General features: G+C 45.2%; 1 protein-coding gene across 6 annotated transcripts in view; it reads right to left on the reverse strand.

The window, feature by feature from the left end:
- Nucleotides 1-255: 255 nt before the first annotated feature.
- The window catches only part of unm_hu7910 (un-named hu7910), a 34020-nt gene continuing 20539 nt past the window's right edge, over nt 256-13736 (reverse strand). Inside the window, exons 5-25 of one of the 6 annotated variants that reach the window (XM_020621867.1) lie at nt 11465-11512; nt 9990-10022; nt 9623-9658; nt 8914-8958; nt 8312-8341; nt 8184-8216; nt 7985-8020; nt 7324-7371; nt 6880-6978; nt 6419-6460; nt 6214-6299; nt 5877-5963; nt 5624-5774; nt 5342-5478; nt 4890-4988; nt 3867-3956; nt 3038-3175; nt 2808-2943; nt 2475-2566; nt 1659-1792; nt 256-1302 (exon numbers count right to left, since the gene is read on the reverse strand). In XM_020621867.1, the coding sequence (XP_020477523.1) occupies nt 1152-1302; nt 1659-1792; nt 2475-2566; nt 2808-2943; nt 3038-3175; nt 3867-3956; nt 4890-4988; nt 5342-5478; nt 5624-5774; nt 5877-5963; nt 6214-6299; nt 6419-6460; nt 6880-6978; nt 7324-7371; nt 7985-8020; nt 8184-8216; nt 8312-8341; nt 8914-8958; nt 9623-9658; nt 9990-10022; nt 11465-11512 (1751 nt within the window). In that variant the 3' untranslated portion in view covers nt 256-1151. The remainder of the gene's footprint in view (nt 1303-1658; nt 1793-2474; nt 2567-2807; nt 2944-3037; nt 3176-3866; nt 3957-4889; nt 4989-5341; nt 5479-5623; nt 5775-5876; nt 5964-6213; nt 6300-6418; nt 6461-6879; nt 6979-7323; nt 7372-7984; nt 8021-8183; nt 8217-8311; nt 8342-8913; nt 8959-9622; nt 9659-9989; nt 10023-11464; nt 11513-13736) is intronic. The other 5 variants (XM_020621869.1, XM_020621870.1, XM_020621868.1 and 2 more) reach the window with 5 other exon arrangements.

The raw sequence follows: 13736 nt of genomic DNA on the forward strand, positions 1-13736 counted from the left end.
TTGCATGTGTTTTCAGTTAATGCAGCGTTTTCTTTTTGCATGTGTTTTCCGGTTAATGCAGCGTTTTCCTTTTGCATGTGTTTTCCGTTAATGCAGCGTTTTCCTTTTGCATGTGTTTTCCGTTAATGCAGCGTTTTCCTTTTGCATGTGTTTTGTTTAATGCCGCGTTTCTTCCTTTTGCATGTGTTTTTGGTTAATGCAGCGTTTTCCGTTTGCATGTGTTTTGTTCAATACCGCGTTTGTGTCTTGCATGTGTTGTGTCTTTTGCATGTGTTGTGACCGTGTCGGCCACCGTAGAGAAAACTCATCTGCATCAAACCACAACGGAGGAGACCAGTTCAGTACAAACTGCTCTCATGTGATAAACTGCTTCTAAACAAATAAAATGTTTACTTTTGCAGGTGCATTTTTTTCTGTATTTTTATTTTTAATATAAAGATACATCATCTGTTGTCAACATGTTTCTTTGTCACTGTGCAAAAGTGATAAAAAGGTGAAAGTGAAAAGGCTCCTAGTGGTCGAGCTAAAACCAAGGCATCTCTTCTTCATCACAAATGGCTCCGTGGCAATGTTTCCGCATCTTTACAAAAGCACGTGAACTACTTTAAAATCTGTCGGATGTTTTAATGTTGATGGCGTTTAACCCTGGATAACTGGTTTTGGTTTGACGCTCAGTAACATTTGGGCATTAACAAAAACGTCCACTTAGAGTTTTTTAATTTTCAACATTTTCCAAAACTTTGGATGTTTTTCCCAAATAATTTCCAGAGCTAGGAAATAAACGCTGAATTCTTTAAAGTCTGCATAATGTCTGTGACTGTGGGAACCTGGAACCCGGGCCAAACAGGGCTAACCAGGGCCAGAACACGTGCCACATGTCTGGGTCGTACAGTCAGTAGTATCACCCAGTAAAAATACACACTTTCTTTTCTGTTCTTCAGTCCGACATCTGGTCTTGTGACAGTATTCAGGAGTTTAGTAGTTAATCCACAAAAAAGAAGAAGAAGAAAAAAAACAAACTCGCCTTTTGATCCTTCTTAGACCGAGTCAGGGTTTTTGGCAGTTCTGTCCACAGAAGAAGAATCGGTCAGCTGCTCAGGCTGTGTGACTGTTCTTACCAGGTCTTTGTCCAGCTGCTCCCAGGTCCTGGTCTAAATAGGGCTCAGAGTCTGGCGCTGGTACGGCATTAACTCTGGGTGCCAGACATCCACGATGAAGATAAGGCGGTAATGGTCAGCCTCCTGCCAGACCTCGTGCTCGAAGGAGTCGTCAAAGATGAGGACTTTACCCTCCTCCCACTCCCTGGGACACAAACAGTGAAGAAGAAAGAGACGTTACCAGAGAGGAGGGAAAACTTTGCCGCCGTTTATGAGAACATTTACAGTCGATCACTGTAACACAAATCTGTGACCTGTGACATTGGTCTGTGTGTAAATAAAACCCGACTTGACACTTGACTTTTGACCAGGTCAGCAAACAGGAACAATCTGGCCCCTCTAGGCAGAGCTGTGTAAAATGACAGGCTGGTGAATTTGTGACATTTCACCCCCACACTCACAGTCAATGCTCACAATCCTTCACTGTTCATACAATAACGTTTGGAGTCAAACCTTCATTCAGAAAGCAGAGGGCAGCAGGAAGAAGGATGAGGCCAGTACCTGGTCTGGTTGGTGCAGCGGATCCTGCAGCCTTGTCTGGGGATGACGAGGCCGAGGTGCATCCTCAGTCTGCAGTTGGTGGGACCGGTGTGAGGCCACACGTGAGTACCCGGCTGCATCACGGAGTACTTGATCTGCACACATTTATGAAAAGGGACACATGAGCAGATTAAACCCAGCTGACTTCACACACTCAGATCACCACTTATTTATGGGTCTAATCTGCTTCTGATAAACATATAAAGAGTTCAGAGGGAGAATGACCTGAACCTGAGATATTTTTAGCAATAAAACCCTCCAGATATCGACACATGGCAGCAGAGCAGGATCTGTCCACAAACATAAGGTGATGTGTCAGAGTACTTAGTCGAACGTAAATCCTACATCTGTCTGTCAGACGCACGCTCTCTCCTGTCAGGTTCCCGGGTGGAATGAAAATGAGCTGCACATCATGTGTGACAGCAGTAACTCTCAGTGACAGATAATTCAGTCCCCAGCGTGTTTCTACAGTGAACTGACCAACATTAACACTGTCTCTATAAACACCTGCCAGTCTATTAGCAACATTAAGGCTATAAACAACCCACAATGCAACACTCTCTGTGGAAAACCCTGCTACATGGGTACTCCGTTCAGAAAGAAGGAAGAAGTCAAATACCAGACGGTACCGCTTTTCTAATAAAGCTCCATAAGATCTCACTGTATATTAGGTCCAGCACAGTAAATGTGTGTGTGTGTGTGTGTGTGTGTGTGTGTGTGTGTGTGTGTGTGTGTGTGTGTGTGTGTGTGTGTGTGTGTGTGTGTGTCTGTGCTCACCTGTCCTCTCTTGCACCCTGTAGCTTCAGGATATCGCTCCAGCAGCGAGCAGGTCTTTGGGACACCCTGACAGGCATTTCCAACTTTTCTCCCTTGAAAACAAACATAAAACACAGTCTAACTTCATTAAGTCGTTAATAAACGACTTCAATAACGAGTTGATCATTAGATCGTTATATCTCTTGTTTTCAATTAAAATTGTTGATACAACTTCTGCTGATCAGCTCATCTTGTCAGGTGACTGTTTTAGCACCAGACCTGATTCAGTCCCAGCTCCGTGTCAGTGGGGCAGCACCTGAGTGTTTGTGTGTGTGTGTGTGTGTGTGTCACTACACTGCTGCCAAAGTGTGTACTGGCCCCACTCTCCCTTCTCTCTCAGGTTTTCTTCCTCGGGTATGAACGATCCAGTGTTCTGGTCCATCACTGCCAGACCCTCGTCCCTGATCGTCTTCCAGTTCCTCTCCAACACCTGACAACATTCACACACAGAAAAAAATCTACTTCCAGACTGATGAACCTGCTTTGCACAGGTGTGTGCACACAGACACACTGTGTCACTATACCTTGACCAGATCCGTGTATCCGGTTTCTTTAGGCGTCCACCAGGGCTGAGCCTTCAGTCCGTCCACATTGTACAGCGACCTCTGCCACACTGAGGCAAAGTGGCCTCGTTTGTGACCCAGCTCATACCAGTAATATGACTGGAGAGAGAGAGAGAGAGAGAGAGAGAGGGGCAGGGAACACTGTATGCCACTGTAGGTGGAAATGAACAACTGAATGTCTGGAAATTCTATTAAAGCTACATTAACTAGGATTTTCCACAGCGTCACATCAATCTAATGAATTTAATTTGGGAGTAATATGACCAATTAGGAAAAACATCTGACACCACCTGTATCTCAAAGCAGCAAAACAGCCCAAATCATTGGGATTCAAACATCTGCACGTGGCTCTACAGACACTACAGTCACGTTTCCACAGCTGATTCGTGAGGATCAGTGACAGCAGCCCTTTACATCTGTTAGTTCAGGTGGTTACAGCTTGGTGCCAGTAAGCCCAGGGTCTGATCTCAAACAGATGTGGAAGCTGCCCGGGGCCAAATCAAAGCTTGTACAAAATGCAGAAGTATAAAGTGGTAAAATAGTAGAGGTATCTCAAAGCTGTACTTAAACATGGCACTTGAGTAAATGTACTTCGTTGCTTTCCACCAGTTCATCTCATATCACTCAGGACAGTGCTCAGCTAGTCTGAATCTGGTTACTGATCAGACTCTTTGGTGCCAGTCGACATTACTACAGGACCACATTGTTCAGACCAGGTGAAGTTTAAAAGAGCTTCCACATCTGTGTTCAAAACTGAGTGATGTGGACAGACATGGTGTGTGTTACGCACGCTGTTGTCTCCAACTCTCTGCAGGGCGTCTCCCAGGTGGAAATAAAAACGCCCGTCGTCCGTGCCCGGGTCACCAGACTCCAAACCCTCCTGGAGAGAGACAGTGAACAGGAGTGGTGTTCAGTCATTCACAGTCAGCAGGTTTCTGCTGGGTTTTGCATCACAGTGCTTAAAAGTGGCCTGCGTATGAAATCTGGTGTCCATTATTGGGGGCGGCTGTGGCTCAGGAGGTAGAGTGGGTCATTTCCTAACCGGAGGATTAGCGGTTCAATTCCCGGCTTGTCCAGTCAACATGTCGAAGTGTCCTTGAGCAAGACACTGAACCCCCAGTTGCTCCCGGTGATGTCACCGGTGTGTGAGTGTTTGGGAGTGTGAATGGGTGAATGGCCAAGTAGTGTAAAAGTGCTTTGAGTGTGCTGTAAAGCGTAGAAAAGCGCTATACAAGTATAAGACCATTTACCATTATCTGGGTTAGGGGTTTGATTTTCCAGCTAACAAACCTCATGGCTGTGTAGAAGCATAATCAGGCTACTACTTCTGCTTTTTGCAGGATGTAGTGACAGACGACAGCACAGCAACACAACATTAAACCCAAGTCGCTCACAGGCTGACATAATCCAAAACCGATCCTAAGTAGGTGAAGTAGGTGAGGTAGATAAGAGGATCAGAGGATGAAGCACTGAGAAAGCGATCATACTGCTTTCACTGTTATTGTGGTCAGTAAAGCCCATATAGTAAAACACATGGTGTCTGAGACTATTTAATCAATACATGCTGTATTAAAAACCAGTGTGACGCGTCTCTGTGTGAGGCAACAGTGCCTGGTGTGGGCGCTGATGCTTCTGCTCTGAAAGGTTGATGCTGTGTTGAGCACAGCGGTGCGCTTCCAGTGTTACGCCACCAAAATAAGGCTGGTTGTAGGAGAGAGTTTTGATTTGCTCAGGTCACTGATGTTACTCCAGTGAATGTTGGCTACATGCAAATGTGCTTCCTGTGAAACCGACTCTCCTCACAAGCGTTTACCTTCAGGTAGGGTATACTCTCCGCGATCTTGTTCTCAGACTTCAGGATGAAGCCATAGTGAACTTTAGCAAAGCCGTTCCCAGGGTCAACCGCCAGGACCTGGGATGTAGGGCACCGAGATGGGACAGCCAATCAGAGAGAGAGAACAGCATAGTCAAAGTCTGTGTGTACGTACCACACATTGTAATTGTCTGTTGTTATCTTCATTCAGTCATGTGATCAGGGGAAAGGGTTAGCATTTCATGTGAATTCTGATCTTATCAAATTAAAATCGCTTTAAACCTTTTATCAGATATTTAACCTGCTTTATGTCAGAGCACCAGTTAAACCTCTACAGACTCCTGCCACTGCACAAACCTGAGAGGATCTATGTGCTTTTAATGCAGCCAAGGCTGTTATTTTACACAGCCTCGTGTTGGTTTACTGTTTTACTTGCCACACTAGACACACACCTCTTCATAGACCTTCCTGGCACCCCTGTTGTCTCCAAGCAGCAAGTGTGCTACGCCCAGGTCGTTTTTCAGATTGATGTCTTCTGGAAAGATGTGAACCAGCTTCTCCAGGGTCATCAGAGACCCTCGCATACGCCCTGAGACAGAGAAAATATCGCATAGGGCCAAATGTCCAAGAGCCGCTTGGCGCTCAGCAGAGTTTTCCACACACCATCTCCACGCTACCTTTTGAGAGCTACAGTATTTCTACCAGTAGCTGTGCTGTCAGTGTGTGTGTGTTACCCAGGAACTGCTGTCTCTCAGCTCGTCTCTTCAGTGCAGCTCGCAGGAGGTCAGAGGTCACATCGGGGAGCTCAGCGGCCTCTCTGTAGGTGTTAATGGCTCTCTGCAGCATGTCATTACTGTGCAGCTTCTCGGCCAGGTCGTCCTCCGCCTGCACGCATATCATCAGAACACAGCCGGTGTCGCTATGAAATACACCAGTCCAGTATCAGCTCACTGTGCTGCGGTGCTGTGATGTAGATCTGAGCAGTACCTGGGCTTTCCCATAACGAGAACGGGGGCTCTGTGGATACGTCTGCACCAGCAGCTCAAAAGCTTTCAGTGCCTCATCCACCTTCCCCTGATCAAACAGGAAAGACACCAAGACAAAAATGCATCAGTTCGAAACATCCACATTTCTTATCTCTGCTAAAACCATCAGGAAGACAATGAGTGCTTGACCCCACACCCTGGCACAGCATCACGCCACCACCAGTTTAACAGGTTTTTATGGGTGTGGCCAGGAGGAGAGGTCAAAAAAAGAAAAGATAAGATAAACTCTTGGAGTGGAAGTGAAGAGTGAATCTAGTGGAAAGGCATCAGGTCTGTACCTTCTTGCGAAGCTTTTCTGCAGAGTCAATTTCTGCTTTAATAGTTTTATCAAACTTATTCAGCAATTTTGGTTTCTTCTTTTTTGCTGGAGGAGAGAAAGAGGAGGCGAACAAGAAAGGAAAAAAGAAGGGAGTGTCAAAAATATAATTAAACGCATGTCTAAACATGCACTGTTCATCTGTCTAAAGCTTTATCAGTTTTTACCTTTTTCTTTGAGCATCTCGTCAGGTTGTTTCTCTGTTGTTCCTGTGACAAAGACGTAAAAAGTTTAACATTTAATACTCGCAATGTTCCAAGGCTGACAAAGGTTTGACCGCATTCTGTGCCTTGCTGTCACTCCCTAAACTATTCAGTTACGATTTTCATCCAAGTTTCACAAAGACATCCCTTCATTCAGGGGACACACGTCGTGTCTGCTTTGTTTTGACAGTCTGATAGGACAAAAACAGCTGTAGCCCCGAGACCTAACTGTGCTGTGACATATTCAGTTCACTGTGTGTGTGAGTTTGAACGGCTTGTGATCAACACTAGAATAATACACAACAAACCACCACACCCCAACTGAAAGTGCGGACTGTAAACTCGGACTCAGCTCCATGATGCTGGTAAAACTCAACACAAGCAAACTGTGTACACAAGAAAATAAGTCACATATGTGTTGTCACCCGGGGTCTCTGGGGTTTTCTCCGTCTCTCTGGGTGTGGCACTCTGTAGTTCTGGTTGTGCTGGTGGTTCAGACCAGTGCTCTGCTTCTGCAACTCGCCCTGACAGCAGACGGAAAGCACCTCAGTAAGGTTTGTTTTCTAGAAAACCATCTTCCAAATTCCTCTGAAATCATTTTTAATATGATGTTCCCTGGTTTTTGAAAACTTATCTAATGTAATCTCTGACCGTAAATCTCAACAACCAAGGTCTTTGCAGAAAAGAAATGTAGAGCCCTGACTGAAAATTAAAGTTCAGTGCCGAGTCAGAGGGAAAGACGGACACAGGTAGTAACACAAAACACAGTAATACAAAAACCACAAACCTGGTGTGTTTAGATTTGCTGCACAATTAGCATCAAACATCATTTACAACACTAAGTTTAGACAAATCACATCACACTGTACCTTCTTCCTGTGTGAATTTGGAGCTTGTCAAATATTGCCCTGGCTTCACTACCGAACAAACAGAAGACAAAAAAAAAAAAGATTGGTGTCATTACCACAGAAAACAGACCTACAACACTGCTCACCTGAAATAACAAGGTCACCTTAACCCGGAGCAATGTTCACGAGCTGTACCTTTTATTTTAACACTTTAATTACTTCGACTTTGCTGCTTTGGAAATAAAAAGTGGTGCCTATATTTTCTCTGTTTTATTTATTCTTTAAAGCTGCATTAAAGTAAATAAGACTGAACAGAATTCAAACTTAAAGGAAAGAGTCTGACACTTTGGAAAATATACTTGTGGCTTTCATAGCCAGGGTTGCAATCGGGCAGAAGGCTGGTAGCACCGTCATGACAAAGACTAGCAACAGGGGGAGCTGCTAGCCTGGCTCCATCCAGCAGCAACAAGAACAGCCACACATTATGACTTGTGTGTAATTACCACGCCTAATGTGCAAAACATTTTTCTTCTCATCCAACACCTGAGAAGAACATAAACGAGCACATTCAACAAAGGTTTACTTTAATTAAATACATCAAAAAGTTACACACTGAACCAAAACCACCCTAAAAACCCTCCTCTAGTGAAACCAAGCGTTGCTGCTGTAGCTCTGGACTCACCTACACTCTGGTGTGGCGGCGGCTCTTCCACCAGAACTGCAACAGAAAAGAGAAACAAGTGTTCTGTCCACTGCGTGTTTACTGTGTGCGTCTGAGACAAACACACCAACATGTCACTATGACTAACTTCCCAGTCAGCACCTGTCTCTACTATTACTACCGCCCCATCATCCAACAAATGTCAGGTTAAATGCCTCACCTCCGGTGGTATCGATGGCAATGGCCTCATCCTCTGAAATAAAGGGATGAACCAGCAGAAGCAAATTATTATGGAAACTATAAACCTTTAGAAAAGGCAGGGGACAGAGAAGAATATAATTTACTGACCATAAGGATGCACGCTGCTTCGTGGATCATCTACAAGAGACAGACATGTCTGTTAGGCACACCGAGCTAAAGCTAGGTCTGTCTGATGCAGCAGCTGTTGTTGAGGGGCCGATTCAGCCGGATCGGTTTGGAGGCTGTAGTCTGTGCTGCAGTTGAACTGTACTGACAAGTACGTCTAGTCTACACTGCACTGTCAGGAGAACAAACATTAAAAAGCCTCTGAAAAACCCCTTAACAAAGTCAGACTCTTATTTAATAATGAACTCAAACAGCGGGCAGGTCGCTCTCAACTGACAAAGTGTGTTGGAGAGACGCTGCAACATTCTGCAAGGTCAGAACAGAAGCTCTGAGGCTAAAAAAGTAGAAATTGGACAAATGTTGCAAACTAGGATTAAATACTGTAGAGTGATGAGTTCATCAAGCAATACAACAGATTGCATGCAGCTGAACTATGCACACAGTGCCGTCCCAGAGGCCATCATCAGGATCAAGGCAACTTTAACTCCTACTGGTCTCCTTAAACACAAGTATCATCACCTTCATCGCCATCTGGGTGATCTCTACATTAAAGGTAAAAGCAGGAGAAGAGAAAATGCTGGTACCTGGCACAAAGCTATCTTCCACCAGTGAAGGGAGAAGGACAGCGTCTGGAGAAAGAAAACACTCAAGTTAAAACACACGCCTAATGTGGCCAGACAGGACGCGTGGGAGCACGGGGAAGGTGAGGATGAGGAGGACGCAGAGAAAACAGGACAGAGTTAAATAGTCGAACTTCAAAGTGAATGGGAACAAACAGAGAGGAGATGCGACCGATCACTGTTCAAGTCCTACAAACCTGATGGTGACATTTTAAATTAAAAGAACAATTAAGCCCTGATCACAATAAACATGAACATGTCATCAGCCTTAAAAATGAGGCCAACCAGAGTCTGACGTTTGATTTTCTGCTCTCATCTTGTTCACAGACAGCATGCTCCTCACTGTTGGTTCCTAATCAATGCCAACGAATAAATCATTGGAAGCTGCATTATTTTGTTTTTCGTTATTCATTCTTATGTTAGAGAAAGGGCTGCTGTGTTCTCACTTGTTCTGCTTTGGTTTGTTAGGATTAAGGTTCTGTTAGTTCTGCTCCACCTCAAGAGGAAAACTGTCTGGAGGTCAAGCACAAACCTGCTGGCATTTACCTGTAAATATACAGAACTATGTTGAGCTGCACTTAAGTCTATCAGAACAAATGGTCAAGATCTGAACGTATCGGCGATCACACTAGAAACACAGCAGCTTCACAGCCATTGTCAGTGCGAGACCAACCTTGGATATCTGACTCCACGTCCTGGGGCCCAGACTCTGGAGCAGACAGAGGATGTAACGTTACCCCAGTGGCACAGAGGTGCCAGACACTCAGCTGATCACAGAGTTTGATCAGGACACACAGTAGTAAACACTCAGACGTCACAGGCCACATGTTTAACATCTGTACAGCTACTCCGGATAACGAGTTTCAAATACCTGATAACACAGAAGCGAACTGGCCTGATCAAACATGGCGTCTGAGTATGAAGCACTGTTTAGCTGTCGCTGTCCTTATTCACATACAAAAAGCTGTGTATCATCTGTTTCTGATAATCTGTTATGCTCATTCACTCAGTACTACAGTGTCATAGTACAGTCCACATACCTTGATCATCGAGGACAGGTGTGGGTTCACCCTCTAAAGATGACAGACAAGAAATCAGACAGAAAACAATGTTTTACTAAACACAGCTGGATTTTGTTTTGCTTCCAATAAACCCCTGGCTTCCTTTTGTTATTTGCGTCCCTTCCTGCTGCCCCAGTTTCAGTCTGTAGTAGGACGGACGCTGAATACAAAACAAACCAATACAAATCACATAATCCAGTGGTAAAAGTACCAGAGGAACACGTAAACCGGCTTGAAATGCTGCTAGAGCCTTTCTATGGCTTTGAGCAGTCAGAAGTAAAAAAGAAAAAAACTAACATGATCAAACCAGGAGAGAAAGTTTGAGCTGGAACTCCGCAGCTAGAAAAGTGACATCTGAATACAGTTATTTATTGACAGTGATCAATTAATAAACAAAGCAGGTTGCTGACCTGGTGACTCTCAACGTGAACATCAGAGCAGAGGCCGACGGACTCTTAATTACAGTGATATAAGCTCAATACAGTAATGACATACTCCTTTTAGAATATTAGATCACCATTAGTTAACTTTTATTACTTAAGTGATGGAAATGATGCTCACACCTGATACGGCCTCTGCAGTCGGCGGCTGAGTGGGTGTGGCTTCTGGTGACTCTGCAGTTTGCTTATTAGCTGTTTTAGCCACATGTTCACTGGCTTCTTTGGATTTTAAAACTTGGAAGATGGAGGACACACACCACACCACACCACACCAACAACTGATTGTGATACATTCAAGGCCAGACCCTGACACATGTAAAAGTTCCCCACCCTCCGACAACAGAGCAGAGGCCCAGACTGAAAGAGACCGTGTCAGTCTGTACTTCTGTGACTGTGGCTGTTTTCAGGTGTGGCCATTTTGACTTTTTAACAGGAAAGGTTAAGTCTCTTCAAAGAGAGACTCACATCCAGGAGCCCTGAGGGTGTATTTCATTAGAAATATTTAGTTTCAAACTGTCACCAAAAGACTCTCTTCATTTAATGATTATTTTCAGTGACCACCAGTTTCTCCTACATGTCAGACAGCGCACAATGTTCCTGCAGCTCGGGTTTTGTCTGACTGACACTCATAGGGTCATCTTGTGGCCCCTCATCGCACCTGTCAGGAATCAGCACATATTACAGAGTTTTCCTGTGTGGGTGAAGCCGTGCTCTACATACTGGGCAGCAGGGCGTCACTATGTCAGACATCAGAAGACTGGTTGTAATGGGTGGCCCCCAGTGTCAGGTGAAGCCGATACAAAGCTTCAGGTTACAGACCTGGGATCAGTTACATGGAGCAAAGCTCAGGTAAGGCAAACACACCCTGGGGCTTCAGTTCACAGGTGGGAGTGAGGGAAGCACCTACAGGTTGGTCCTCTCAGGCTTCAGGTCAGTCTGTGCTTGCCTGTGTGCAGTGGCGCTGCGCGTGTGCGTGAGCTCGCCTGTGTGAAGTGGCGCTGCGCGTGTGCTCACCTACGTTCCCTTCAGGTGAGTCTCCCGCTCTCTGTGCCTCCTTCAGCCCTGTCCAGTGGTTAGAAGGGCTGACGTCAGACATGAAACACACACTTCCACTCCTGTCACACACCTCTGTATAAATCTTTTTGTTACAACGCTACACCCACTGCATTAATTGCTGAGATCTGGAAATGCAGTGTCAACAAGTGAAAACAAACTTGTCTGGAAAGGAAGACAAAGGTGAACAGTAACATTTGGGGGCGACAGTGGTTCAGTGGGTAGAGCAGTCGTCTCCCAACTGGAAGGTTGAGGGTTGGAATCTCAGTGCCTGCAGTCCACATGTCGAAGTGTCCTTGGGCAAGACACTGAACCCCCCTGTTGCCCCCGATGATTAGAGCCATCGGTTGAGTTGGCGCCGCAGATGGCTGCCTCAGTTCTGTACCGGAAACAAATTCCTTATGTATAACATACTTGGCCAAATAAAGGTGATTATCCTTATTATTTTTACCCAAAGTGTTTAACATCCAACATCTTATGTCACTGTTGACCTGCTGACTGTACTTGTGCCAGCACAGTGTTCTGGTGCAACAAGGGAGTATTACTGACATTTCACGTGTCAGTCTGACCAGCAGACAAACTGTTTTCATGTGTTTGCTCTGACCTGTGATGGATGTGTACAAGCAGGACTGATAACTTCACTGTTCTCCATCATTTTCAACTCCAGATACATCTGACTAATCTAAAGGTTGGCTGCCAAACCGAGGGTTTGCTTGATGGCTTGTTGGCCCAAAGTTTGCTGCAGTTTTAAATAGAAAACTCTGTCTAAATATAATATAGTCCAAACAGCACAAAGGTTCTTGACCTATAACAAAAAATATCTCAGCAAGTCCAAGTTATTTCAATACGTGTTTCACTGTATCACTTAATCCGTGTACTTTTTACATAATGAGAGACACTAGTAAGTAATTAAGGAACAGATACAAGAACACTGGAACTAGCTAAACAACCTTTCTATCTTAAAAAAAAGAAAAAAAAGTGACTTGGACAATGCTCATTTTAATGCACAGAGTCAAGAAAGATGAAAACAGTACAACAGGAAAAATGACAACAGGCACAAACATGCAGAACTGATGTGGGTTTACAGCATCTCAAAGGTCAGAGGCAAACCAAACCAAAAACTTTGATTTCTCATCTCAGGTATCACAAGAAACTTTAAAGCAGCGAGGAGACCAGGGGCCGGTTTGAGCGAACAGAGGAGGCGGGCAGGACTCAGCAGAGCGAGCCTGGTGTGATGGCACTTTTAAAGAGCATTACAACTGGGGAACAGACTTTAACGGCATCAGCATGTAAAAACAAAGTGCCCGACTGGCGAGCACACAGCTGCCGGAGGAGACAACACATGGGTTTGGTCACACCAAGAAGGAAGACAGCCACAGTTTAAACTGAAAACCAAAATTTATTTAACAAAGGTTTCTCACATGTTAAAGGCAAAGCAAAAAATCTGAGTTGGTGCCGGTCACTCTGGAATAAATAAAGTTCTGGTGAAGGACTCATTGTTTTGTTTCCAACCAGCAGCCAAAAGCCTGATTTGTAAATCCACGAAATGGTAAATGGACTGTATTTATATAGTGCATTTTTCCACAGTGTGTTGCACTGGCCAAAGCGCTTTACAGGAGATGTTACATCATTCACCCATTCAGACACAACATTCACACACTGATGACGACAGGCTGCCACACAACGGCGCTAGTCAAGCCACCGGGATTCGGGGTTCAGTGTCTTGCTCAGGGACACTTAGGCATGCAGGGAGACCGGAGTTGAACCACCAACCTGCTGGTCAGGAGATGACTGCCCTACCTCGTGAGCCACAGCCACCCCACAGCCATGAACCTAACATCAGTCACTCTTTATGTACTCTGTGTCGGTGCTGCTCTGTGCTTCCTGCCAGATGTGGCGCCATGTACAAGATGGCAGCTTGGAGCCGCAGTATCATTACTTCTTACCGTCCACAGCTGTCTTCTCCACCACCACGCTCTTCTCTCTCCTGACTGCTGAGGCTTTGTCTGTTCTGTCCTCCGCTACTGGATGTTTTGGCTGGGAAGCGTTCGGTTTCCTCTCCAGAATCTCTCGACACTTCACCTTGTTCTTTGTGGCGTTTCGTTCTCTCCCTCCTTTGCCAGCCTCTCTGGCTCCTCTCTGGCTAGCCTCTGCTTCGCCACCAGCTCCTTCTCTTGGGCTGCCCTCGCTGTTTTCTCCTTATCCAGGCTTTTCTCCTTTTTCAACCGCTCCT

This window comes from Monopterus albus, unplaced genomic scaffold (assembly GCF_001952655.1).
Source record: "Monopterus albus unplaced genomic scaffold, M_albus_1.0 scaffold269.1, whole genome shotgun sequence".
Classification (NCBI taxonomy): domain Eukaryota; kingdom Metazoa; phylum Chordata; class Actinopteri; order Synbranchiformes; family Synbranchidae; genus Monopterus; species Monopterus albus.